The 25,896-nt window shown below is 34.2% G+C and overlaps 1 protein-coding gene across 1 annotated transcript in view; it reads left to right on the top strand.

Annotated features, from left to right (window-relative positions):
• The window catches only part of THSD7A (thrombospondin type 1 domain containing 7A), a 428,255-nt gene extending 403,015 nt beyond the window's left edge, over positions 1-25,240 (top strand). The window contains exons 20-28 of the mRNA XM_025471202.3: positions 577-694; positions 937-1,082; positions 1,502-1,676; positions 6,012-6,185; positions 13,182-13,277; positions 16,051-16,133; positions 16,485-16,695; positions 19,105-19,192; positions 19,852-25,240. Coding sequence (XP_025326987.3) covers positions 577-694; positions 937-1,082; positions 1,502-1,676; positions 6,012-6,185; positions 13,182-13,277; positions 16,051-16,133; positions 16,485-16,695; positions 19,105-19,192; positions 19,852-19,936 — 1,176 coding nt within the window. The 3' untranslated portion in view covers positions 19,937-25,240. The remainder of the gene's footprint in view (positions 1-576; positions 695-936; positions 1,083-1,501; positions 1,677-6,011; positions 6,186-13,181; positions 13,278-16,050; positions 16,134-16,484; positions 16,696-19,104; positions 19,193-19,851) is intronic.
• Positions 25,241-25,896: the final 656 nt, after the last annotated feature.

Genomic DNA, 25,896 nt, shown 5'->3' with positions numbered 1-25,896 from the left:
CATCATGCACATGTAAAAATAAATAATAGGGGTGCCTGGGTGGCTCAGCCGGTTAAGCATCTGCCTTCTGCTCAGGTCATGATCTCAGGGTCCTGGGATGGAGTTCAGCTGGGCTCCCTGCTCAGTGGGGAGTCTGTTTCTCCCTCTCCCTCTGCCCTCCGCCCCACTCATGCACACTCTCTCTCACTTTCAAATAAAATCTTAAAAAAACAAAAATAAATAATATCCCAAAGATACAATCCTAAAACTATATATTGGTGATATTTTTGGCTCTTAACTTCTAGAACGTAATCATGCTTACGTCTATTTGCTCCTTGCTTAGGGAAATTCAACCAATTTGGAGACTAAAATTACTTTTTTTTTATTCCTTATTGAAAAAGTTCAACTACATTGAGTAAATGGGCTCTTCCATTCATCCTGTGCCATTTGTTCCCTCTCTCCTGGGTTGAACCACTTCCTATTTGTCCTTTTTATTCTACTCTGCATCTTGCTTTTTGCCTTCCTTTCCCCTTCCTAATGCCACCCTGTGTCGTGCTTCCAGGTCAGTAATGAACAAATCTACCTCTCTCCTTTCAGCTTGGCCTGGAGAAGACCTGGCAGATGAACACATCCTGCATGGTAGAATGTCCCGTCAACTGCCAGCTTTCCGACTGGTCTCCTTGGTCAGAATGTTCTCAAACATGTGGCCTCACAGGTTTGTTTGTACCTGAGTTAATATTAGACTGATAGTCAAGGAACAGAAAATAAAATCTCTCTTGCTTTAAGTCTTACCACATAATCTTCAGAAAGGTTGAATCAGTGTTCTTTCTTTTCAAAACATCTGAGCCTTACCCATTCCTCAGATCCCCTCAGCAAAAAGGTCTGTGATGCCTTCCCTCAAGATAGATGCTTGCACAAATAAATCACTACAGTTGCATCACTTTGTATCTCTTAAAGGGAAAATGATCCGAAGACGCACAGTGACCCAGCCCTTTCAAGGTGATGGACGGCCATGCCCTGCCCTGATGGAACAGTCCAAGCCTTGCCCAGTGAAGCCCTGTTATCAGTGGCAATATGGCCAGTGGTCTCTATGCCAAGTGCAGGTAATCAAATCTCAAGAAGTTGTGTAGAAATGTGTGTTCACTATCTGCAGGGACTTGTTTGCAGAAATATGTTTCAGAGCTGACAGCATGTTTCCTCCTCAAGATTTTAGGTGCCTTGCTATTTTGTAACTGTTTAATTAGTTTTGATAACAAGCAGTCCCTGTCCTGTGTTTTCAAAATCATTTGGAGACTGATTCATTTTAATGAAAATTTATTTGCCTGTCTTTGGCTAGAAAACAAATAAATTGTTCACTGTATACTTTATAGCCACTGTCCTCTAGGACTTCTTCCCTAGGGTTACAAATGCTTCTTTAACTGCTCATAAATCAAAATCAGTGGTGCAGAGATAACTGTAAGTGATGAGCTCACTAATCAATTATTTTTCTTTTCCTAATTAGTTATTTCTTCCTGCATTCCAGGATGCCCAGTGTGGCGAAGGGACGAGAACAAGGAACATTTCTTGTGTAGTGAGTGACGGGTCAACTGATGATTTCAACAAAGTGGTGGATGAAGAATTCTGTACTGACATTGAACCCATAATAGATGGTAATAAAAAAATGGTTCTCGAGGAAACCTGCACCAAGCCTTGCCCAGGTGACAATAGCAAAACACAATTCATAGTCTGGTCATTTCTTACTAGCACGAGGGTTGAGAAGGGGTTGCATCTGTAATCTAAGTTAAAGGCATGTCAGCAAGTCTTCTCATTCAATAGTGTCTGTGCCAATAACTGGACACTATAGTGTCGATGAAAGGGGGCTACTGCCTTGTTGCTGCCAACTAAGGGTGAAATCTAGGTCTCCCATGTGGCCTCTGCTTATCCCCACCTACCTGGAGTTTTAACACCTGCAGGTGTTGGCAGTTAAGGCCATAGGCTTGTGCTTGAGTGGGAAAGTATGAAAGAGAATTTGCACCTATTTAGAATTTCCGAGAGAGAGAGAAGCAGGGTCTAAGCACATAAGGACTAAAGAAATATTTAAGTCCTTGTAATGAAGGCTCACTCTGGGTCCTGAATAGAATCAACAACAAATCCACACCTAGATATATTGTATTAAAACATAAACTGTAGAGAAATAAGTAGTAAAGAATTATGAGAAAAAAGCAGATTACCTGCAACTAGAAGACAAGTAGAATTATGATAGAATTCTTCTTGGTTACAATGAAAGCCCAAAGACAATGGAATACAATGGAATATATGCAAAGTGTGGTGGAAAATAGCCGTGAACTGAAAATGCTATCCCCAGCAACATCATTCAAGAGTGAGAAAAAATATTAGGGAAGAAAATATTGAAAGAAATTATTCCAACTCAAAGTTGGACACAAGGGGTTCATGAAGTAAAATGTGGAAAGCAAATACTGTATATAAAATAGTTTAGAAATAACTGGTAAACAGTGATAAGCTAATATTTAGGAATTTGGGTTTGGGGCTCCCTGGGTGACTCAGCGGTTTAGTGCCTGCCTTTGGCCTGGGGCGTGATCTTAGAGTCCTGGGATCGAGTCCTACATTGGGGTCCCTGTATGGAGCCTTCTTCCCCCTCTGCCTGTGTCTCTGCCTTCTCTCTCTCTTTCTCTCATGAATAAATAAATAAATAAAATCTTTAAAAAAAAAAGGAATTTGGGCTCGATGCAGAGAACTTTAGGACAGATAGAAGGTAAAAATAAGTTCAATGTCAAGCATGAGCCTAAGGCTTTGAGAAAGATAGGGGCAACAGCTTATTATTAGAACAGGAAAGAGTAAGACTAAAAGTAAATTGCCTATAGTTCACCCTTAGGGGAAAGTTTTTATTCTCCCAATTTGCCTATAAGAAAAATATCAATTCTCTTTAAAGAATGTGTTATTTCAAACAAGATCCTCACCAAAATAATGATTTGGCAGACAAATATTGTTTGGAGGCAAAAATAAATCATACCTTTTTTATTTGGATAGTTTTATAAAATTTTAAAGATGGAGAACATATTTTCAAAAGTTTATTTTGATGGGATTCTCTAAACACTATAAAAAGCTGAACATATGGGTTGCTCATTCATTTTCATCAATTTGCTCATTGCTTAGTTAGTAAATTATTTGAGGTGATAATATTGGCAGTTTCTATAGTTTATCAAGATGAACTGAATAAAATTAAGTAGAGCAGTAGATAAAACAACCTGATACTTTGAACTAAGTGCTAGACTTTAAGAGCATTCCTCACTGCATATTCAGTTGTAATAACAGTCTTGTATATACAGATAGTTTCATCTACTTCAGATAAAGAACTATCTTTCTAAAAATCTTACTTTCTAGACCTAGGCTAAGTGTTGCTTCTTAGATATTGCCATACCCACTAATAATAACCTATTCCTGATCCAGCAGTTTCCCCCCCCCCTTCCACTTCCTATCCCCCAAACTGGCCGGATTTCAATCCAGATCTTACACCCAATTCAATTGAATAAAATCATTTTGCTTCACAACAGACGGAGGTTGAGGCTGTGGCAGCAGATAAAGGTTCTGGGAAGAGCCAAGGACTGAACCTTTGAGCTTCAATGTGCTAAATGGCTGCATAGTTGGTGAAAAGGGATCAAAGCTAAAAGTTGGAAGGCCTATCTCTTCCAAAGCCATTAATAGGACTATTGTGATATCCACAACACAGAGCAGCACTGGCATCCTTACCAGGCATTAGGGTCGACTTTCCTGTAGAATTTATCCTACTTCTTTTCATTATACTTCCTGCAGCGCGAGTACCCATTCATTTGACTACTATTATCAAGTGTTATTGGGGGCTGGGCACAGAGCTCAATTTTGGAGATACAGTGAGAGACAAATATCCCCTATCCAAATTGAGTTTACTTCTAACAGAAGAGACAGTTTAATCTTAAAGTAACATAAGTAAATACAAGATTGAAATCTGTCCCAAATGACCCAAAGGAAAGCAAGATCCCATAAGACCATCAAACTGGGCAAACACACCACTCTAATTAAATAATTACAAATCCAGGAGGAAGCTGCTCTTCTTGCATGAATTACCATCTATGCATCTCCCTTCCTCTCTTGCTCTAGTTGTCTCCAGTAATGGGTTTGGGAAGCTAGCAATATAGGAGCTACTAGGCTTTAAAGAGTAAAATACTAACATAGGAACACGTATTTCATACACTTGTCCTATTTTTTGCAGGCATAGTATAGTCTGTTATTACAATGGTTTGTATGGTCAACATATAAGAATATGTTTAGTACAAGCTAATGCCTCACTCTTATTTGCTGTTATTAAATTTTTGAGGCCTGATACTGGGTTCTTTGGGAGTAAGGATTATATAATTCACAGACAACTATTTATTTATTGAGTTCTGTTGTGAAATGCACTATGTCAAGTGATATAAGCACAGAGATAAAGCCTACTAGTAAAAAAGGTGTGTTTTGTCTCCATGTAGCTTGCAATTACTGAAGCACAGTTATATTACCTTTAGCTTGAGAGGATTGTTTAAAATTTTAAGTTTCTCCTGCATAATTAAAAACTGAGTAACCCAAAAGTATTTAAACATGCTTCCTAGCTTTTTAACACTTCTAAAATTTACTAGAATTTTCTGCACTTCAGGATGACATTGAATATTAACGACATACTATAAAACAGGTCTACAGAAATCACTTCATTTTATTATTATACATATATCTGTTAGTCAGTAATTCATGTCTGACCAAGATTTCTTAATTATAGCACAAGACATGTTTTCATTAATCAGATCTCCAGGCAACTTTGTGCTAATATTAGACAGCCAGCATAATATAAGGCAATATGAATTATGTATGTGGTATGGCTAGAATAATTAAAATGATAAGAATCCCTATGGATTTGTATCTATCATAATTTACTGTATCCTCTGAACAGTATCACCAATCAGTCCTGAAGAATGGAAGGGTATATAGGAAAGATATATTTCATTAACTCTTCCTTGTTCTCAAAATGGTTGACGATGCTGAACACATGATACACCAGCAATTCCACCCCTAGGTATACACCTAGTAGAAATGCACATATACATTTAAATGACTCATACTAAAATGTTCACAACAGCAGTATTCATAATAGAAAACATTTACAACTCTCCACATGCCCACCTATAGAATGAATATCTAAATTTTGATACCTTCATATAGTGAAATAGAATACAGCAGGAAGAATGATCAAAGTGGAACTACATTAAAACGTGGATCTTGCAAACAAATGAGTGAAATATTTTTTAAAACTTGTATGATTCCATATATAACACAAGAAGCATTTCTAAAACTCTTGAAAATGCCCTGTTGCTTGATTTGGGTATTGGTTCCATGGTTATATAATCAGATTGTGAAAATCCCAACATTTATAATATGTGATAATTTTTCATGTATATTATTTTTTAATAAATAATTGAAAAAAGAAGATGTTGATTGAAGATGTAGATCAGATAAAATTACAAGTATTATTGCCACTACTTCCGTTGCTCAGTTGGCTATCTCATCTTCACACCTCTGGCAAGAAAGAGGGGAAAAAAAAGTATAAATGCCAGTTTTCCCAGCCTTGTAGTTCAAGTTCTTTTGAAATTATAAATACCTACCAGACAAATCTTTATGTATATTTAGATTTTCATTGATACTACCAAGTACTTAATAAATCCTTTTACAATAATGACAAGAATGGTGGTAGGTTTTAATCAATTTGTTGTCTCTTAAGAGGAGGTGAATGATAAGGAACAAGCTCCTTCAAGCCATAGTCTATACCCAGTAACATCCATTCCAAAAATAACATTAATGCGCGCTTATAAACTACATATGAACTTGCAAATTTAAATACTTATCTAAATCTTGTAAATATCATGTGTGACTAGCATACCAAAAAACATTTCCCAGTGAGATTAAGAAATAAAATTAATATATGGCTGGCCACTGTTTATGGGTATAAACTACAAAACTGTGTTTTACAGGTGACTGTTATCTGAAGGGCTGGTCTTCCTGGAGCCTGTGTCAGCTAACCTGTGTGAATGGTGAAGATCTAGGCTTTGGTGGAATACAGGTCCGTTCCAGAGCTGTGATTATACAAGAGCTAGAAAATCAGCATCTGTGCCCAGAGCAAATGTTAGAAACAAAATCATGTAATGGTGAGTGCTACACAATTCACGAAACCTTTTCAATTTAGTTTTATGTTGATAGACAAAAGCCTAAGATATAAAATTTTCTGTTCAATAAGTAATTTGCTAAGATCTTAGGACTGAGAATTAAGTTTGATTCTGAAGTGTAAAAATTTATAGGAGGAAAAATTCACCCTTCATAAATTAGATATAAAATGTAAAAAATGTTTCACAGTTTTATGAGCTACAGAAGACTGAGATAATTAGGAGCACATTATTTGTACACCCAGGACAATCCTGAGCATATATAAATTTAACAATATGCTTTATTTAAATCAAAGGAAACAAGGAAAAATCCACAGCCAAGTGAAAGGCTCTACTATATTCTTGGAAATTGATAAAAGTATTGGCAAGAATTTGACATAGAACATATGAACATACATGTTCACAGTCTATGTGTGTATGTATACACACAAAAAAAGCCATGCACCCAGTATAAACAATACATGAAATTTCTAAGAACCACAGAGCATTAAAATGTCTTAGCTTGTGAACCCAGAGGCAGTCTAAATGAAAACAAAAGAATTTATCGGGCCTTCCTGTTAATGTCTTGAAACAATTAGGGAGTAGGACATTTAATAGCAATAGGAGCCAAAATATTAGTCATTACTGAGAAGTTGGAGGAAAAAGCTTAGAATGTGAGGGAAGAATGCTTAGAATAAAAGCCAAATGGGCTAGATGACTTAAGAATTAGGTGGAATTACCCACCTTGTCAGTCAAATCTTCCCAAGCTTACCAGTCAGATAAATCATTCCATATGTGTTAGGACTGTGTAGGTAATGAAAATGAAATAAGGGCAGCCCGGGGGCTCAGCGGTTTAGCGCCGCCTTCGGCCCAGGACATGATTCTGGAGTCTCAGGATCAAGTCCCGCATTGGGATCCCTTCATGGAGCCTGCTTCTCCCTCTGCCTGTGTCTCTGCCTTCTCTTTCTGTGTGTCTCTCATGAATAAATAAATAAAATCTTTTTAAAAAAATGGAATAAATTCCAAGGAAAGATTTGTTCAACCCAAAATGACAAAATTAGAAATCAATAACAATTGCAAAAGAAATCTCCCCATGCACATATATCAGGAAAAACTAAAAACCACACTTCTAGAGCATTACCAATCAAATGGAATGTGAGAGGCAGCACAGAAGTGCTTAGTAGAGAACTTAAAGCCTTAAATATGTAAATAGGAGGGAGAAAAGTTTAAAATGAGCTAAGCATTAAACTCAAGAGATTTTTTTAAAAAGAAAAAGTAGAATTTAACCAATATAGATAAATACAAATTCAATGAAATAGAAAACAAGATAATCAAAAGCCAATAGTTGACCAAAACTAAATGGACTACCTCATGGCAAAAATTGAGGAAAAAAAAGAGCAAAATCCCTACTACAACTAATAGAGTAGAGTTTGACAATATATTTTATGAACGAATTTTGCTAATAAATATAAAAACTTCAAGATAATCTAGAATGTTACTATAATTTATATCAAGAAATAGAGAATCTACACCATGGATTCTGTAACTATTGAAAACTCAAATTTATCAAATATTTACTAACACATGAAACAAACTAAAACGTAAATGGCTTTGAGTTTTACCAAAATTTAAAGAAACAACTCCCTTTTATGTGCAATCTTAAAAAATAAAGTTGAATGGGAAAAAGATGAGGAAAATTCTCCCAGCTACAAGACAATATAACTGACAGTAAAAATCAGTCAATAAAGTCACCAATGAAAACAGATTGTCAAAGTCATAAAAATTATCTAACCAAATCATTAATATGACTAATTATAATTTATTTTATAAGTACAAAGATGCCAAAATATTAGAAAAACTTAAGGTAAGTCATCACAGTAACAGAAAAAAAGGCATATGATCTTTAAATGTGTGTTGAAAATATGTTTATACAATGCAACATTAATTCACAATAAAAACCTCCCCACACAACTTGAACTAGTAAATGATATCTGCCAAAACTAACAGCATACATCATAATATTAGGGAAAACATAAGAGACATTCCCTTGGAATCAATAACAAAGCAAGGATATTCACTATTGCTACTTCTTTTCAACCTAGAAAGCATAACCACAAGCTTAATAGTTGAAAACAAAGAAATAATCACTCACATTATAGATGATTTTCACATTGAATATTCTAACAGAAACAAAATAGCCAAAAGTCATGATTATCTCAATAGATACAGAAAAGGAATTGGACAAAAATATAACATACATTCATGATAAAAACTCAACAAGGGGGTCTCACCAAAGCAAAGGCCATCTTTGACAAACCCACAGTTAACATTATACTCAGTGGACAAGCTTGTAATTGTTCACCATTAAGAACAGGATGTCATCCTCTCTCACCACTTTTAGCAAATATATTACTGAAAAATCCTACCCATAGCAATGAGACAATAAAAGGAATTGAAAAGCATCCAAACTGATAAGGAAGAAGTAAAACTATCACTGCTTGCCAATGATATGATATAAAAAACTCTCCCCTAAAAACTATTAGAATAAATTAATTCAGTTATGTTGCAGGATACAAAATTGATATATAGAAACCTGTTTCATTTCTATATAATAATAACAAAATGGTAGAAAGAAAAAAACTCCATTTACAATTGTACCAAAAAGAATAAAACATCTAGAAAAAAAAAAGCTTAACCAAGGAAATGAAATACTGTACACTGAAAACAATAAGGTATTGATGAGAGAAATTGAAAACTACATAAATAAATGGAAAGATATATCATGCTAATGGATTGGAAGAATATTGTTAAAATGTTCATATTACGCAAAGCAATCTATTGATTAAATATAACCCCTACCAAAGTACCAATGGTATTTTTCACAGAACTAGAAAAATCCTAAAATTATTTGGAATCACAAAAGACTGAACAGCTAAAGCAATCTTGAGAAAGAGTAACAATGCTGGAAGTAGCACAATCTCAGATTTCAAACTATACTACAAAGCTATAGTAATCAAAACAGTAGGAATTGGCACAGAAGTAGACACTTAAATCAATAGAACAGAATAGAGAGCCCAGAAACAACCCACATGTATGGTCAATTAATCCACTACAAGAGAGGCAAGAAGATACAATTGGGAAAAGACAATCTCTTCAATAAGTGGTACTGGGAAAAGTGGACAGATACATAGGAAAGAATAAAACTGGACCAGTTGCTTATACCACACACAAAAATAAGCTCAAAATGGATTATAGACCTAAATATACCACCTGAAACCATAAATCTCCTAGAAGAAAACATAGGCAGTAATTTCTTTGACATTGGACTTAGCAACATTATTCTAGATATGTCTCCTCAGACAAGAGAAACAAAAGCAGAAATTAAACTATTGGGACTAGACCAAAATAAAAAAAGCTTTTACACAGAGAAGGAAACCATCCACAAAACAACAAGGCAACCAATTGAATGAGAGAAGATATTTGCAAATGATATATCTAATAATGGGTTAATATCCAGAATATATAAAGAACTTATACAACTCAATACATACACACAAAAATATAATGAAAAAAATGGGCTGAGGACCTGTATAGACATTTTTCCAAAGAAGATAACAGATAGATGGCCAAAAACATGAAAATATGCTCAACATCACTAATCACCAGAGAAATGCGAGTCAGAACCACAATGAGAATCTCCTCACAACCACTCAGGATGGTTAATTTCAAAAAGACAAGTGGTATTGGCCAGGAGTGGAGAATGCAAACCCTCATGCATTCTTGGCAGGAATGTAAATTGGTACAGCCACTGTGGTGAATAGTATGGAGGTTCCTCAAAAAATTAAAATTACCATATGACTCAGTAATTCCACTTCCGGGTATTTACCCAAAGAAAAAACACTAAGTCAAAAAGATATATGCACCCCATATTTATTACAGCATTATTTACAATTGCCAAGCAATTGTAATTGTACAATATAAAAGCAAGCTAAAAGCCCATCAATAAATGAATGGATAAAAAAATAAAATAAAATAAATGAATGGATAAAGATATGGTATATGTATACATATATACAATATTCTATTACTCAGCCATACCAAAGAATGTGATCTGGCCATTTGAGACAACATGGATGAACCTAGAGGCTATTATGATAAGTGAAATAAGTTAAAGACAAATGTGTGGAAGCTAAACGAAATGAATGAACAAAACAAAAACGCAGACTCATAAATACAGGGAACAAGCTCATGGTTGCCAGAGAAGGGATTAGGTGAAATAGATGAAGGGGATCAAGACATACAAATTTCCATTTACAGCATAAATAAGTCACAAGGATCAAGAGTACATCATGGGGAATCAATAAGATTGTCATAACTTTGTATGGTGACAGATGGCAGCTACCTTTATCATGGTGAGCGTTTTTGTAATGTATGTAACTGTTGAATCACTGTGTTATATATCTGAAATACTAACTATACTTTACTTGAATAAAAAAAAATGAAAATGAAATCTCTTACCAATAAGACTCAATGACAAAATTAGAGAAAAATGAATCAAAACTAAGAAGAAATATATTTAACAGAAATGATGAAGATATATATAAAAGTAATGATGAAATCTTATTTAAGCACATAACAAAAACATCAGTAAAATAGACATGTTCGTGGATAAGCCTCAATGTCATTACATCTCAATTTTATACCAATTTATCTATAAATTCCATGTAATTTGAACAGATTTTTAAGTAATCTGGGAAATTGATGCTAAAATTCATATGGAGAGGTTGAAGACCATGAGTACCCCAGAATTATTAAAGCCCAGAATTTTAAGAAGAAAAACTGGGAGACAAGTTCAAGGGACTTACATGGCTTTATTCGAGATTTATTCTATAGCATTAATAATTTTTAAAGAGTGATCAGTCAACAATAAAGCAATTAGTCTAATGAAACTATTTCAGGAATAAATTCTCATGCATAGGTACATAACAGAAGTGAAAGTCAGTAGGGTAATGGGTGGGTAAATAATGTTGCAATAATTTGTCGTCCATATAATGTTTTTAAAATTATCTTTAAGCTCACACAAAACTGTACACAAAACTGTATTCTAGGTAAATTATAGACCCAAAGATGAAAAGCATAACTGTAAAACATTTAAAGAAAATATAGGAGACCATCATGAATTCAAGGTAGAGAATAATTTCCTAAACATGAAATGAGAAGCACAAAGATGGGAAAGATGAAAAATTATTTTAAGTGAAATCATGTACATAGTAATAGATCGTAAATAAGGTTAGCAGAGAAGCCAAGGGCTTAGAAAAGATGTTTGGGAAGTCAATTAATTACTAAGGATTAGTATCTAGAAAAACAATTTTAAAATGTTTTAGTCCAAGAATATAAAATTCATCCAATTTTATATTCTTACAATTGTTTTGAGGATCCCAAATCTAAAAATTCTATTAAAAATGAAAAGATTTAAGATAACCATGAACCAATTTTATGTAACCACAAATAACAATACTTCCTGAAAAATAACTACTTTGCAAAACAAAAACAATGACTTTGACAAGCATGGTCTTGTTTTACATTTTTGCATATCTATATCTGGCTTAAAGGCAGACAAATGGATTCTCTTCTCTGCTTCTGTTTGCAACCTGTTGCAATCTTAGTTTAGTTTATGTATATGAAGAAAATCCAGCTCTACTCACACATATGTGTAGTTGAAAAAGGAAAATACACACACATACACACAATCTGAAAGGATACCAAAGTCCTCCAGGTTCTCTGGACTATACTTTGAAAACTGCTATTCTAGAATAAATAATTTCCACAATTCAATAAGAAAAGGCATAGACTTCAGTAGTATATAAAAAAATGGCCACAAGATATAAAGAAGCAACTTTCATAAGAGGAAATCTAAATACCCACATTTTTTGCTCTTTAATAGCATTAATAAATAGAGAACTACAATTTAAAATGACGATATAGCTTCCACAGCCCCCAGACTAACCAAAAAATTTAAATCTGGCAATTATAAATGTTCATGAAAGCTTAAGCAATGAGAACCCTTCTTCACTGCTGGTGGCTATGTAGATTGTCACTTTTTGGAGGAAGAAACAAATAATATTTAGTAAAGTTTCACCCATCCTTATGGTGATACCTGGCAATTTGTCTTCTAGATATGTACCTTAAAGAAGCATGAAGAGACTGCACGAGGTTAACCACTGAAGCATTGCTCTAAAAGCAAAAATTGAAAACAACCAAAAAGACCACCCAGCGAGGAAATAGCTAAAAAAAATTGTGGTGTTTAGTACAACGGAATTCTATATAGCAGTTGAAAGAAACATGCTATAGCTACATTTTTAAAAAACACACAAATATTTTGTCTGTATAATACCTATATTTAGAACGATACATAAAATATGATACTTTTTCAAATTTTTAATACATACAATTGACCTTTGAACAACACAGGTTTGAATTGTCCAGGTCCACTTACATAAGAGGGTTTTTTTAAATATAAATAAATTACAATATATTTTCTCTTCCTTATGCTTTTCTTAATAACTTTTTTTCTAGCTAACTTTATTATAAGCATATAGTATAACAAACACATATAAAAACAATTAACTTGTATTTTGTGTTATCAGTAAGGCTTCTGGTCAAGAGTAGGCTGTTAATAGTTAAGTTTTGGAGGAGTCAAAAGTTATACACAGATTTTAGACTGCATAGGTGTACATGCCCCTAATTCCCATGTTGTTCAAGGATCAACTGTACTGTATTATCATTAAAAGAATAATAATCATGGCAAAGAAATGGGATTTAGGAATAGGTCAGGAATTTTATAACATTTATGTGGCAATTTCAGGACAATAAATTCGAATCGTTTTTGAGACAGATTTACCACTTTTCAATTGTTTATAAATATTTTCGTAATATTCTTTCCCTATGGTTGTCCTTCTAGCCAGCAGAATGCTTCTGTTCATGTTTATTGTGTCCCTGCAGATGGACAGTGTTATGAGTATAAATGGATGGCCAGTGCTTGGAAGGGTTCTTCCCGAACAGTCTGGTGTCAAAGGTCAGATGGTATAAATGTAACAGGTAAACTTCCAATTTCTCTTTGTTTCTTGAAAGTCTTCCTGTAATACACATTGTTTAAATAAAGTAATTAAGGAAACAAAGATATTCTTTCAGTACCTAGTCTGTTATAATTGTAATCATTGACTATTTTGTTCTTTAATATTTCAATTAAATTTTCCCTCATCCAGACATGTTAGACAATGTTGTTAGCATTTAGTTAAAATACTAATTCCAGTAAATTATCATAATTCTTAGATTACCGTCCCTAGAAATTTTACATGTGAATAATTCACCACATGCTGAAAAAAAAATCAGTATTTTGTGACTATATCTGTTTCTGTACCTTAAAAACAATATATATTAAGACCAAAAATATTACCAATGGAATATAATTATAGAAATCCAAATACCTTGCTTGAAATTCAGAAATCTGTAATTCAACTTTTTATTAATTAATAGGTGGCAAATCTCAAGCCCAGAACATCTGGTCAGCTAACTGACTCTATCCACTCTGCCCCTGACTCAAAACTTATATATTCAAAGAAGAAGTCTAAATGAAAAATTTTTCTGCAATGTCCTTTGACCCAAAAATACCAAAGAGCTTCTCCAACCTGCAATTACTAAAAGTTTCCTTTTCTGAACCCCGTAAATGCAAGGGTTCTTAAGGAAACTGTGAAGTGGAGAGAAACCTGGCTCCAGATACGTACCTTGCAAATTTCCTAGCAAGAAACCAAGGTCGGAACCAGAACCTCAACCTTAAATACATGACCCAAAGATCTAATGTCTCTCCTTTAACATTTTTATAGATTTAATCTATAGGAATCTTCATATTGTACCAGTAGCATGAATTTTGAGAGTTAAGTATTCAGGGGGACCTGCTGACTTACTGCCATTGTTTTGACCCTCTGGCAGAGATAAAAGGTAATGTGCATTTGGATGCCTATTAGTAATGTCCATTTATAAATGTAGCTGTAATATATACAGTAAGATAACAGGAACAGAGATCAATATGCTTTTTGGAAAGCATCAGTTTTTTTATTAAATTTTAAATTACCTGGATTTATTTAAACCTAATTACTTATTTCCTCCCTATGAAAGCTGGAACAGGATATCAAATTATATTCTTGTGAAGGTAAGATTTTATACATGAGAAATCTGTATCAAGAAACATTGATAATAGCAACTCCCAGTAGACACATATATAACAAAGAAGAGACACCTACCAGGAAACCCTTAACTCTCTCACATTACTATTTTCTGGGAGTAAAATCTATTCTGAAGACACCACTGTAAGAGGCATAAGGTGAAATGAGCCCTGGGAAGGGAAGCATAGGTTTTCTGAATGTGAAGGCATTTATAGAGATGGTCCATTCAACTCAAGTGTTGAAAATGAAGGTCAACATGCTTCTTGAAACTACTCAGAAGGAACGTTGCAGTTTCCCCAGAGGGTCCTGTTGCTTTTCATGGTTCCCCCCCCACCCCCGAATGGATGCAAATAATATTTGTCTGCCTTTTCTTCTACATGTTAGAAGCTCTTTTTCCACTAAAATTGGGGATATTCCCCAATGCAAAGGTAAGTCAAATTTTAAAGGACTTACCTGTAGAACTCATGTGTTCACCTTCTTTTTAATCCATTAAAGTATCCAATGTACTTCTTTCTAATACTCTTTGATACCAAAAAGCCAACGTGTAAATGATTTGTGATAAAATCTATATGCATATTCCTTCCATCTCTTAGGAAAAAGGAGATTCTTTGTGAGAAATAGACAAGCATGTAAAGTATATTACCTACCTTGATCTGTTGCTTTAATTTTATGAAGCTGTCCTTATTAGAAATCAAGATGTTGTTCACCTTTTTCTTCATGTGTTTCATGATAATAACTTCAATATGTCCATTTAACTGCAATTGCCTTGCAATGACTAACTGCTTTCTCATCACAACTTTTTAATGAATGGTTTATTTATAGTACTGAGAGATAGGGCAAAGAATTAACAAGAGGTATCTTTGATTAAATTCCAAAGGATCATCAATCCCATGAATAAAGGAAAAACTTTGTTTCCTAAAATTTTATTCAGCTGAGCAAGTATGGTCTGAAACTCTAAGTTCCCCCCATCACCAATATTGTTTCTCTAGTACATTTATTCTCATCTTAAAACCTCACTTGTAACAATTTAGGCATACTTGTTACTATACTTGGAACAAAGAAAGAGAAGGAGAAAAAACAGAGCTACAATGTCAAGTTGAACAGTAATGCAAATACATCACTTAGTAGCTACAAATGTTTTCTTTCCTATACCCACAAAAATCCTGAATTGGCAGGAACAGTGATCTTCTCAAAGAAATATGCATTATTAAAAAATACATTTATGGGGGTAGTCACATAAATTAAAGACTTAATCTATCTCAGTGAATATGAACACTATTTCTCTGACTAGCCAAGAAAAAAATTTAAAGGGATATCAAATCTGATTTTTAATGACTGGGCCAATAGGGGATACAGGGAACTATGACAGAAATAACCTGTGTGCAGTTAATGTTTTCAAAGCAACTATAAGAACAAGTGCTTGTGGAGCACCTGCTGAGTGCCAGGCACTATGCTATCTCCTCTGAATAAGAAAGGCCTCAACTTCCTCTAGGAAGCAGTCAAGGTTAACAAAATATTTCACAATCAATCACCCTCAGAAAATCCATGGGGCTTCCAAAGTGGTTCAGGATTCAAAGACAAGTCTATTCATTGTATTTCTATCATTGCAAGAGATGCTACTTGTCAATGTGTGATTTTCTGTTCTGCAGGGGGCTGCTTGGTGGTGCGCCAGCCTGATGCTGACAGGTCTTGTAACCCACCGTGTAGTCAACCCCACTCGTACTGTAGTGAGGTATGTGTGAATTTATTAGGAAAGACAAGCCAGCTTCATTATTTGTCACTCCACTACCCCTTAAAAAGTCCATTTTCTCCCGTCCCCCCAAAAGGCATGTCTTGGGTCCTAAAGCTTTACTTCTAGACCTCTCCTTTTAATAATATAAACAATTCTGAATGCACTTACTTCCACTGTTAAAACAATCTGTGTACAGTACAAAAAGTATGTTCTTTTTTATGTTAGGACAGAAATTACATGTAGTAAATTCCTAAAACAACACTCCTTTAGAGACTTCTCTTCAAGTCAGATCAATTAAGTTCTCAAAGATCACTTTCTATGTGTGGTAGAAATCCTCTTGTTCTCCTGCAGATGAGGACATGCAGTTGTGAAGAAGGGTATACTGAAGTCATGTCTTCTAACGGTACACTTGAGCAATGCACACTTATCCCCGTGGTGGTGATACCCACTGTGGAGGACAAAAGAGGAGATGTGAAAACCAGTCGGGCAGTACATCCAACCCAATCCTCCAGTAATCCAACAGGACGGGGAAGGACCTGGTTTCTACAGCCATTTGGGCCAGGTGAAGTGACTAGACAGTGTTGATGTAGAATCCTTTGGTTATACCTTTAACCAATGTCAAAAGGTTAAAAAATGAGCAAGTGTTTTCATATGATTTATTTTTCATCTGTACTCATTCTGATATTACCATATAGTATAATGGTTTGCTATTATGAAAAAAACACTCATGCTCAAAGTTCAGAGAAATGAAACTATTCTCTCCTGAGGAAAAAAAATTAAGATATTATTTTGATCTCGGACCTAAATTTACAAGTATAATTACATTCACATTGAACAAAGAAATCTAACAATGAAATATCAATTAGGACTAAAGTGTATTGTCATTCAGAATTGGAACAAATAAAACTCTAAAGACATATAAGAATTTTTCATTTGGCCACAAACTGGTAATAATTTGAACCTAAAATAGGAACATCAGTAATGCTGTACCAGAGGGCACTTGGTAGCCAGACCAATTTCTATCAGCCTCTAGATTTGATAAACTCAAATAATCAGAATCTGTAGTAGCACCAGATACAGAAGGGCGAGGATGGAGCCTTCCTGTCTACATGGGATGATTTAAATTTGGAGACTGACCAGACCCTTGTCATATTAAACAGACCCTCTTAATGTGTCTAGTAATGGACTTGAAGCCAATACAGGCAAAAGCTTGAAGGCCTAATAAAATGTTATACCTACCCCACACACATTCTCTCCCCAGGTGGAATAAACTATATGCTTATTCCTGGAACTACAGCTGGTGCTTAAAATTGTGCTACAAGGGCTAAATGGTAGCTAAGATAATGACAGTTTTTCTCACACCAAGAGGTATTACTAGTTAATGACCAAAGGAAATCTCTAGGCAAAGCCAGGCATAGTCTACTTTACAGTTGTTAGAAATAGGAGAAAAGAAGGAATCTGTATAGCACTTCCCTATTTATAATGTATTAAGTCAAAAACACTTACCCTTATTGGAGAATTACTATTAGTATTTTAAGTATTTTCAGTATTTGGGTGATTTAACCTAAATACCGTGATTTAACTGCATGATCCCTGCCTCGGTAAGGTTATTAGCTGAAAATACAATTTATTTTGCAAAGCTGATGTGTCTGTGCTGGAAACTCTTTTCTCAGTGTTCAAGATAGTGGACTGGCAAATGGCCATTCAATAGCCAATCTTGACCTTGACTAAGAATCCAAGCATACCTTCTCTCATCAAAACTGGTTTTTAGAGAGAATTGTCATTTTAAATTTAATATATACCCTCCCTAAAATGATTATAGGTTAAAAAGGTTTATGTTCTTTAAAAGTACATTTAGACTTTGTTCTTGGCTTTTAAAAAACTCAGTATGTGTTGAAGAACTCTCAGGGCAGATGAACCCAACAGTGGTTAATTTTAAGCCCAGTCTCTCATGTTTAAAATCTTTAGAATCGAAAGGATTTCAGAATATTAACAGTTTAGTTCCAACAAATGGACCCCAGTTGATCAGTTCTCAGTGGGAAAACTTTCACAGTAGTGACTTTCTTTTGATGACTTCCAAATATTGAATAAACCAGAGTGTGGAGTCCATTTGCCCAATCTATAATTTCAGCACTGATATGTTTAATTATATGTATGCAACAGAAAATATATATTGATATAATGATCCAGTTAGGCAAATTAATACTATAATCTAGTTGAAGTTTATTCTAAACACAAAACTAAAAAACTCAAAGAAAAGGAGACCAGAAAACCGAATTAGAAAAGTTCCTATCCTTCCTAATTCCATATAATAAAAAAGGTAGAAAAAAGTTATTTAGAATTAAAAAGTTATTTATAAGTTATAGTCAAACTTGGCTAGTTTTACAAATGATATCATCAAATAAACTTTAAAGTACAGTGGTGTAAATTAGATAAAAAATTAATTCCAAAAAATGTTAAATATATTCACTTTCAATTCATCTAGGAAAAAAGGTTAAAATTACAAAATTTATGTTCAGATACCTGTCTGCATAAACCCTAAGCTCTAGGACTTTAATGAAATTGCATTACTTTTCTTCTTCCCTTATAATTGCCATTCTCAGAATGAAAATCAGAAGAAAATGTTTATTTAGCACTACACATATATTGGATTTGAAGTAAAATGTAGATAAGCAGCAGCAAAAATTTAGGCATATGAACTTGAAATCTGAATGCAAACTGAATTAAAACCATTATTTCTTTTCCATTCAATTCTCACTGATAATTTATCTTTAATGAAGCAGCATCTAACTCATAATAGCAGCTTTGCTTTAATCATTAACTATGCCTAAGCAATAATTAATTTTGTTTTGAAAGGATTTGCTCATATGTGACTGGTCATTGGTCATAGTTAAAGACTGTCATATATATTTTTATATATGCACACATACCAGACTAATGTAAATTAATAACTAATATCCATTCTTCTTAGATGGGAGACTAAAGACCTGGGTTTACGGTGTAGCAGCTGGGGCATTTGTGTTACTCATCTTTATTGTCTCCATGATTTATCTAGCTTGGTGAGTGATTAAATATTTCAAAATCTAAGGGGTTACATATCTCTTTAGTTTGGCAAAAATAGTTGACTATAATACAGAAACAGCAATTTTTGTCTCACATAAGTACTTCACATTTATTTAGCATTCATCTGAAATTTGAAATAAAAATAGTTTTCATCATAGACAGTCTAAAAACTACCAAATATGAGCCATATAGTGTCTGAAAATGAGCCAGAGCTGCTCCAGGTCATCTCAAATATGTTCTCTTTGGTTATACAAGATAATATTGCTTTGTATGCTTATGGTGAACTACAAGGTTTGATACTGAATTACTACTGGAGAAAGATATGATAATGATACCTATTTTTATTTAACTGTCTTCTTTAACACGTTATAAAGATTTCTGGTCAAATATAAATGATTATAGTATTTCCATTATTAGTAATTCCATTTGATATTTCTTCTACAGGATAATAAAATATTTGAGGGGTTCCATTTCAAGTTTATTTAGAGCATAAAATAAGAAATTCAAAGACACCAGAATATCAAACTTTAATGTTGAATTTAGGTCATTAGGCAGTTAGGCAACTTTATCAATAGATTGAATTTTTCCATGTAAAAGAGTAAAATTTACAATTAAAGATGGATTTTCCTTTCCTGATTATTATTATTATTTACAGCAAAAAGCCAAAGAAACCCCAAAGAAGGCAAAACAACCGACTGAAACCTTTAACCCTAGCCTACGATGGAGATGCAGACATGTAAAATAGAACTTAACCCTGGCAACAACCAATTTCAGTTTTCTGACTTTGCAGTAGACATCCAGCAGCCACAAAGCTCTTCACACTGTGTGAATTAAAATGCACTGTAACTTTTTAAAAGAGCATCAATGAAAAGAGTGAAAATCACAGTGCCATTGGAGAAATCAAGACAGTACCACTTACATTAAAAAAAAAGAAAGAAAAGAAAAAGAAAATCAGCCCTGAGAATTCTAGATTTAGTTGAATACATGCTGCATTCTGAGAGTTTTTGTGATCTTTTCTGAAATCTACCAACTGACAGTTCCCTTTCATCACTACAATATGGTTGTGGGATTGGTCAGTTAGGAGACCTGATGAAAGCCTCTGTTGGCAGTGTTAACCCATAGTAACATTTTAGCATGAAGAATTTATACCAAGATCTCTACAATACTATAGTCAAGCATAACAACATGTATACTCAATTGAATGATACACATTACTATGTCAGACTATGTACTTGTCAATAAACAGTTTTAATGGTGAATGAGAAATAAGCTCTAAAGTGAACAGAAAACCATTGAATAAATTCAGCATTTGGGTGGTTGATGATAGCTCTCATTAACCTGTATTTCAGAGGCAAAGACTCTTTTATAAGACTTAATTTTTGTTTTTCTCCGAAGTACGAATGCTGGACATGTACTAGTATCTTAGAAAAAAAAAAAAGTCCTCAAGTTCTGTATTTTAGAGTGGTTATTGTCTGGAAAACTAATTTGCTTGTGTTAATACGTTTCTACTTTCCCTAATTTTCAAACTGGTTGCCTGCATCTCTTTTGCTATATGGAAGGCACATTTTTGCACTATATTAGTGCAGCATGATAGGCACTTAACCAGTATCGCCATAGAAACTGCCTCTTTTCATACGGGATGAAGACATCTGTGCTAAGAGTGTCATGGAGACATTTGCAAGTTCTTGTATCCAGAAGAGAATAAAGTTCAGTTTGGATGAGGACAGGATGGAATTAGCTATTGCATCTGCTGAATACACTCTTCCTCATTGCTGCAGCCATTGTGAAATCGACATGACAGTGATTTAAATGTTCAAATCCCGAACTCATTGACCCTGCAAAAGATGAATCCCTCTAGTTGGTTTTTAATGTACTTTGAAGGCAGTTTATGACTAGATTTTTATATTTGTTATCTTTGTTAAAAAAAGAAAAGAAAAGAAAAAAAGGAGCCGGTTGTCTTTTTAATTTTGAGCAGATGGAAAAAATAATGTCTTGATAATGTTTGTAACTAGAACTCAAAATTGTGTGATTTCTCTTTTTCCCTGATTTGTTTTCCAGGTTCGCATCAAATGTATCCATAGTTTTGTCTTTCTCACTAGTAAAATTTGAAGCAGTCTTTGTAGTATTTCAAAAACTAAAATTTTCAGAAAAGAATAGTTTGCCCAGGGCTTCATTAAATATCTAGACCAAAGGTGGCAAACTTTTTCTGTGAAGGACCAGATAGTAGATATTTTCAGCCAGGTCTATGTTGCACCTTCTCAACTCTGTCATCATGAGGATGCAGGTGTAGACGATACACAGTGCATAAGAGAATGAGCGTGGCTGTTTTCCAATAAGCCTTTCTTTGTGACATGTTGTGGTTTGTGAACCACTGGTTTAGAAGTTTTTTCAGTGCTTACCTCTCTATATTGTGTCACCTTTTGTTTTCACTCATTTACCCTTAGAATGCCATCAGTGTTTAATTTCAAAGGTGAAAAAAAGTCATTAAACTTTATCACTGTTTTCAAAGTAACTGCATTTTTCACACATGTAACCCTGGGAATGGCACAGTGAAATGCTATTTCATTTGGCAGACTTCTTTTGTATGAAAAGAAAATGCAAAAGGTGCCATTGCAAAGCAACTCCATTTTTCAGGCAACATTTATTGCAACAACCTTTGGTAGAGGGGAGGACATTAGGTTTTCAGGTCTATTAAAAATAATGTAATAAGCTATTTTATCTTAAACATAGCTGTGTTACTATAAAAGTGGTTTAGACTAGCAGGTGTTTTACCTTCAAGTAGAGTTTGAACTCCCCCTGCTGTCCACTAGAGTACATGCAAAGATTACAAAAGACCTCAGATTAGGATGTCGCCCCTAAAATGAACAGATTTTTAACTATTTTAATAAGAATTAAATGTGGAAATCACTAATTCCTTAACACTCACTGTATTAGGCAAAGCAATCATTTCAAAGCAAACAGATGTTTACAGACATGAGAATTTTACTTTAAACCAAGGATTTAAACAAAACAAAGCATAAAAACAAATTCCATTGCATCGGTCTTATTGAAGAGGAAGACAAAAATAATACCGTTGCTCTAAAACTGTGATTGCCAGTGTATGCACTCAGGGGTCTTCCATATAATCCTCAAGTTGATCTCTTTGAATAAAATGAACTCCATTTGTCCAAAATGGCTGAGAAAGAATCTACTGCGGTTACTTGAAGAATTTAGCTAACAGCCTTGCATGCATGCAACATCTAATAATTTGAAATTACTGAATAAAATATTGTTATTATCACTACAAAAGCTATACGTATGATACTGTAAAATGTCATTAATTCAGAAAGCAGATCAGTATCACGCAACCCATACTGTAAGAATTAATGAATTGATCAAAATTTTATGAAAATATATTATTTTATTCATAAATTAATCACATTTTACAACACTGCATATATGAAAGGAAACTAGGTTCAAGGTGACCTAAAACTAGAAAACATATTGGAAATTCACTGTTAGGATAGATACTGGGTGGCCTCTTATTAAAAAGATGGAAGGAAGGACAGATAGCCAGCTGCCTATTTTGGACAAATGAAGGTTACTGTATTCATGTTTAGAACATGAAAATGGCCTTATTTTTGTTCCTGGCATGAGTCAATAATTAGTTTAGTATGTTACTGGAATTTCATCAAAACCTTATTCCTCCTGTTCATTCTGACAATTCAGGAGGGGAATAGAGTAGTAACTGGTCTGTTAACACTTTTGCCTTATCAAAATGGCCTGTGAGCCCCAAAAGATCTAGAACTACTGCTCTATAAATACAAAGGTCTGCTTGGTTTTGAGGAAAAAAAGGAAAAGAAAAATGACATTATATACTATTTTTTTGGACTGTTTCAACATAAACTACATAGAATTGGCACAACTGACCTCTCTTGAAAGGGGTTGATTTGCTTATTTATCAGTACCTAATCTAAAATATGGACCATAATTCTTATTTGAAAGACTTTTTGAGGACACTACAGTGTAGCTTAAAGTTAATTTGAAAAGGAGTACATAAAAGCATGTTCTTAATTACTTATAACAAAGCACAAATTACTCAAAACAAGACAAATATTTCTTGCATTATCACATGTAAGACACTCTGCTAGGCACCGTAAAACAATGAGTCATGGCTTTTGTATACCTATGTATCTTAGACACTCAAAAGAAGGAAAAATATTTCATGAATGAGGACAGCACTTACATCACCCTTGACTCTGGATTTGTTTCCAGTGCAGCATTTTTCCTTACGTAATGTCCATGTCTCAGGCCATGCTTTACGCTTTTGCTGTAATTCTCCTCCACCCTCAGGGAGGTGGCAATGTTCATGTGGCTGAACCAGAACCCTGTTACATTCCTGGACACTTCAAGATAAAGTCACTTATGCAGAACTTCTTACAGGAATTAACACCTCTCAGTTTTGTTTTGTTTTGTTTAATTTGTTTATCTCCTCCAAATCCCTATACCTATGTTCCTTTATGATGATTATCTCTGGTCTCTCTCTACTCTGCTTAACTAATCTTGTCTACTTTTCTCAGAACTACCTTCTACTAAACATACTCACAATTTTTAAGTAAGGAGGAAAAAAAAAAAAGAAGGTGGTGAAGGTCTATATTCCCTACCTAATAGAGTCAAAGTGTCACTAAGAGTATGAACATCTTGATTTAAACAAAATGTACTGGTCAAAGACATGAGTAAAAAGGTAAGAAAAGATGTAGAAGACTTGCCCCCCCTCAAAAAAAAAGACTTTTTTTCTGTAAATATGTCAGTTTTTGTACTCATTTAGTATGACCCAGTACTCTCCTACCTCTACCTCGCCTCCGTGTCTATGACCCAACCTGCAAGACAGTAAGGCACTCCAGTACCTTAGAGAAAGGAGAGCCCATTCCTGGGCTTAGAGTTTGAATAGATTCACAAGAATTGTGTCTCCAAATGATCGGAGATCTGTTTGTAAAATTATTACCAAATTCAAATGTGTTTCATGTTCTATTTTCCCACTAAGACTGAAGGTGTTTGAAAGAAGCACTATCAGAACAAATCTGTGAAGAGCCTTGTCAAAAAATGAGTTTTCCTGGGTCTAGTTTAGATATGAGAACAAAACACCTGCCTGTCCCATCTGGTCCTATCCTCAGGTGGCTGTGACAGCAGAAGAGGATTTGGGGGTCTGAAAGTGGAGTGCGGGCCCAGCAAACATGACTCTTTATAAAGAGGATTGTATTGCAGGGTGATTACAGTAATTCTATATCTAGCAGGAACGCTGAAAATGGTTATGTCTGTGTTATTAAGTGAGTAAAACAAATACTGAGTGGATAGAGTTAACTTTGTAGTTTTAGGTTTTCATGCTTCTACCAAGCCAGATCTTAAAAATGGGCAGTATATGAAGACTTTTAGTTTGTGGCAGTCCTGTTTTCAGCGATCAAAATCTCTAGTCTATTTAGATTATAACTATCTTGTTGTTTTGTAGATGCTTTTTTTGTTTTTTTAAGCAGTAGTTTCTAGATCTTCTAGATCATCTACTTTGAACCCTTCAACGGAGTTTTCACAACTATTTTTCAGCAATCTATTTGTGTTTATTTTTAAAAAGTAAACATTAAGATCCCCTTTCTGGTACTTTTTCCTGCCTCTTTGTAGCACAGAGATTTGAAGAGATCAGTATCGGTCATTGTAAAATAGAACTTTATTAAATTTGCAATATGTCTTTATATAAATTATAATCCCCTAAATGTTTTTTTGTTAATTTAATTACCTGAATATTTATTTTGTTTAAGGAGGCATTTGTCTAAGAAGTTTTTGTTATTACTTTGTAAATTGTGTAATGTAATTTATTTTAAATTATGTACATTTCTTTTTTAACGCACAAAATGTCTATGTACAATTAACTACAGATTTGAAAATAATGTCACTAAGCTTTATTCAGTTAATACAGATGGCATGTGAAGATGTAATATGCTTTTTTACATTTTCATATGGGTTATTTGTAAATAACTATGTTGCTGACAAACATGGAAATCATTTTCATTCTACTCCTGTGTACTTTTTTTGGTTTGCACATTTGCTGTTCATACATGGGTTAAAAAAAAATATTTCCATGAATATCCAAACCCTTTTACCACTGCATTGCCTATTCCTAAGGCTTTTTTTTTTTAACAACTCCAATTGAGAAAGTTCGAGAGATACAAATCTTAACTTTAAAAGTCTGCTGAGGCCACCATATTAATCATTATGGATAAATGACCTCTTGGTTTCCAGTCAATTAAAAGAGAGCAGCCGCAGAGAATAGTGAGACACTCGAGAACAGAGCAGCTCTTCCTGCGCCTCAGTCAGAAGGTAGGCCTCTCCCTATGCCTACCAATGAAAGGCCAAACCAAAAAAACAAGGTAGGAGCTCACACATTAACAAATTAAGATTCCCTCCATTCCCCAAATTGAGACGCACACATTCATAAAATCAGAAGAGGTGCACAAATTAGATAAATTATTGCCAGTGTAGCTTGGAGTTAAAACATTTTCTAAAATAGCTGTGTGCCGAAATATATCTAAGTAGGGAACCCTTTAAACACTTAGCACATGATCCCCTAAAATACACAGCTAGCCACAAGTGCTAGATGAAAAAATGATTTGCAGTCTTCTTATATTCCATAATGTTCATTACAACTGAATCTGGATGAAAAAAAAAAGTT

The sequence above is a fragment of the Canis lupus genome, chromosome 14 (genome assembly GCF_003254725.2).
Source record: "Canis lupus dingo isolate Sandy chromosome 14, ASM325472v2, whole genome shotgun sequence".
Taxonomy (NCBI): Eukaryota; Metazoa; Chordata; class Mammalia; order Carnivora; family Canidae; genus Canis; species Canis lupus.
This window is presented reverse-complemented; position numbering and strand designations above follow the sequence as displayed.